Raw genomic sequence first — 1,836 nt, forward strand, 5'->3', positions numbered from 1 at the left:
GCGAAAGTATTCTGCCACGACGTGCCACACCGTTATACATACTGGTACTCCAATTGAAGTGGTCTGGTACTGCTCTTGGAGTCTCTGAATCCTTTCTTGTAGCTGTCTAATGTCGCTCTCAAGAGTGGTCGCGCGGTCCTTGATCTTTTTTCGATATCGCTGCATATACCCTCTATGTTGCTGTTTTAACGTCTCTACCATTGTGTTGCTTTCCGAGTCGAACGGAGCTGTATCGTTCCCCTCTATTACTGGCATGTTGATGTCTAAGCGTTCTGTCGAGGATCTGGAATGCGTTCGCGGGGAAATTCTGTCTAACGATGTGACATCGTTTGGCGCGTAGTGTTGTTTTGAGAACACATGAGTGGTATCGTTTTCTTCGTAGATTTTGGACGTTTGAGCATAGCGAGATGTAAACTTGATCCTCTGCATCACTTGTCCGATGACATCGTCGCAATAGTGCGGCCGATTCGGCAGACTCAATGACTTGTTGTCCATGCTTCTCGAAAGGTTTGACTGAGCACAATTCGTCAGGTTAACAAATGCATTTCCGTGTGGAGGATCATTTTGTGATTGTGATGTGTCACGCCATCATTGTCGTCCTCTCGGTTAAGTACGTTCGTTTGGTTTGTGACAAATTTACGAGAATTTATACCTACCATCTGCGGTTCCACGTAAGGGGAATATCACTTAGAAATTCTGGCAACCTGCCAATAGGACTGACAAGTTTATTTCTGTCACCATGGCAATTTAAAAATTGTAATGTATTGTAGCAGCTACTTCGAAACATACGTGCATGGATTTCTGCTATGAGCTTCTTCGCGACTTTGTTAAAATGGAAAATCAAACTTAGTCAATCTTTACTCTACTGTTAATCAAGAATCTCGTATGAACCTCGGTCCGAGGTCCTCGGACATTTATATACGTGGACACGGCCAATGCATTGATACACTTCAAGAATAAGTTTTAATTTGATTTGTCGGATTAGGTGGACATAACTAATCAGTCGTCGTGGGCCACGACATCCATTCGTCTCATCGCGCATTGATCATAAGACACGACGACACAGTATTCTAAACTTACTAACACTTAAAAGTCCTCACTTCAATATCCTGTCTGCATCATGCGCGCGACGTCGTTTGTTCCGCTGGCGGCCAACCTATAGTGGTGCAACGAGCGCAGGCAAGCTGTCAGTTACGATCATTGCGTCGCCACATCAGGTTCAGTCGATCAACACGTAAGAGGTAGCACCACTGGAATATGAATACGGTCTGGAGTATGTTAGATAGCGCCTCCGACAAAATAAGAAGGGAGTTTTCTTTTGAGATTGTGAAGAGGATTACAGTACGAAAGCAAGAAGAGATTCGTTTAGAGGCACGCAGCAAGATACTGATCTTGCCTCCAGCAACAGAGAAGATGATCAAGAAAGCTAGAGTAACAGTGGGTATTAGGAGCGTTCTCGTGGGCAATGAAGATCTTTCTTAATAACAAAAACAAAAACGCGCACTAAACTGATCACTTAATTTTTACGTTCATTTAGTAATTTGGGTACAGTTCTAGCTTATCCCCCCAGTGCGAAGTTAGACTCACCTATTGTCGCATTTAGATCGTTTCAGCTTCCAGTTTATACTTACCTAGGAAGGTTTACTAGCTCACTATTGCTGCTAGTGCACCGTTCGCTTTCCCAGTTCATCCAATTTCGCGCAGTGAATTGGCACTTCCGTTATATTCAATATAGTTTTTTTTTGTTTAACCTGCGGAAGCACAAAATGTGCCAATAGGTTAATCCTATGAAGAGGCAGCAGCTCTGCAGTCTTCCTCCCCATGCCACTGCTAAAA

At 43.6% G+C, this 1,836-nt stretch overlaps 1 protein-coding gene across 1 annotated transcript in view; it reads left to right on the top strand.

Moving 5' to 3' along the window:
• The window catches only part of PPTG_22180 (hypothetical protein), a gene marked incomplete at both ends in the record, with an annotated part of 2,678 nt that extends 2,338 nt beyond the window's left edge, over window positions 1-340 (top strand). The window contains one exon of the mRNA XM_008902074.1: window positions 218-340. Within this exon, the coding sequence (XP_008900322.1) occupies window positions 218-340 (123 nt within the window). The remainder of the gene's footprint in view (window positions 1-217) is intronic.
• Window positions 341-1,836: the final 1,496 nt, after the last annotated feature.

This window comes from Phytophthora parasitica, assembly GCF_000247585.1.
Source record: "Phytophthora parasitica INRA-310 unplaced genomic scaffold supercont2.12, whole genome shotgun sequence".
Lineage (NCBI taxonomy): Eukaryota > Oomycota > Peronosporomycetes > Peronosporales > Peronosporaceae > Phytophthora > Phytophthora nicotianae.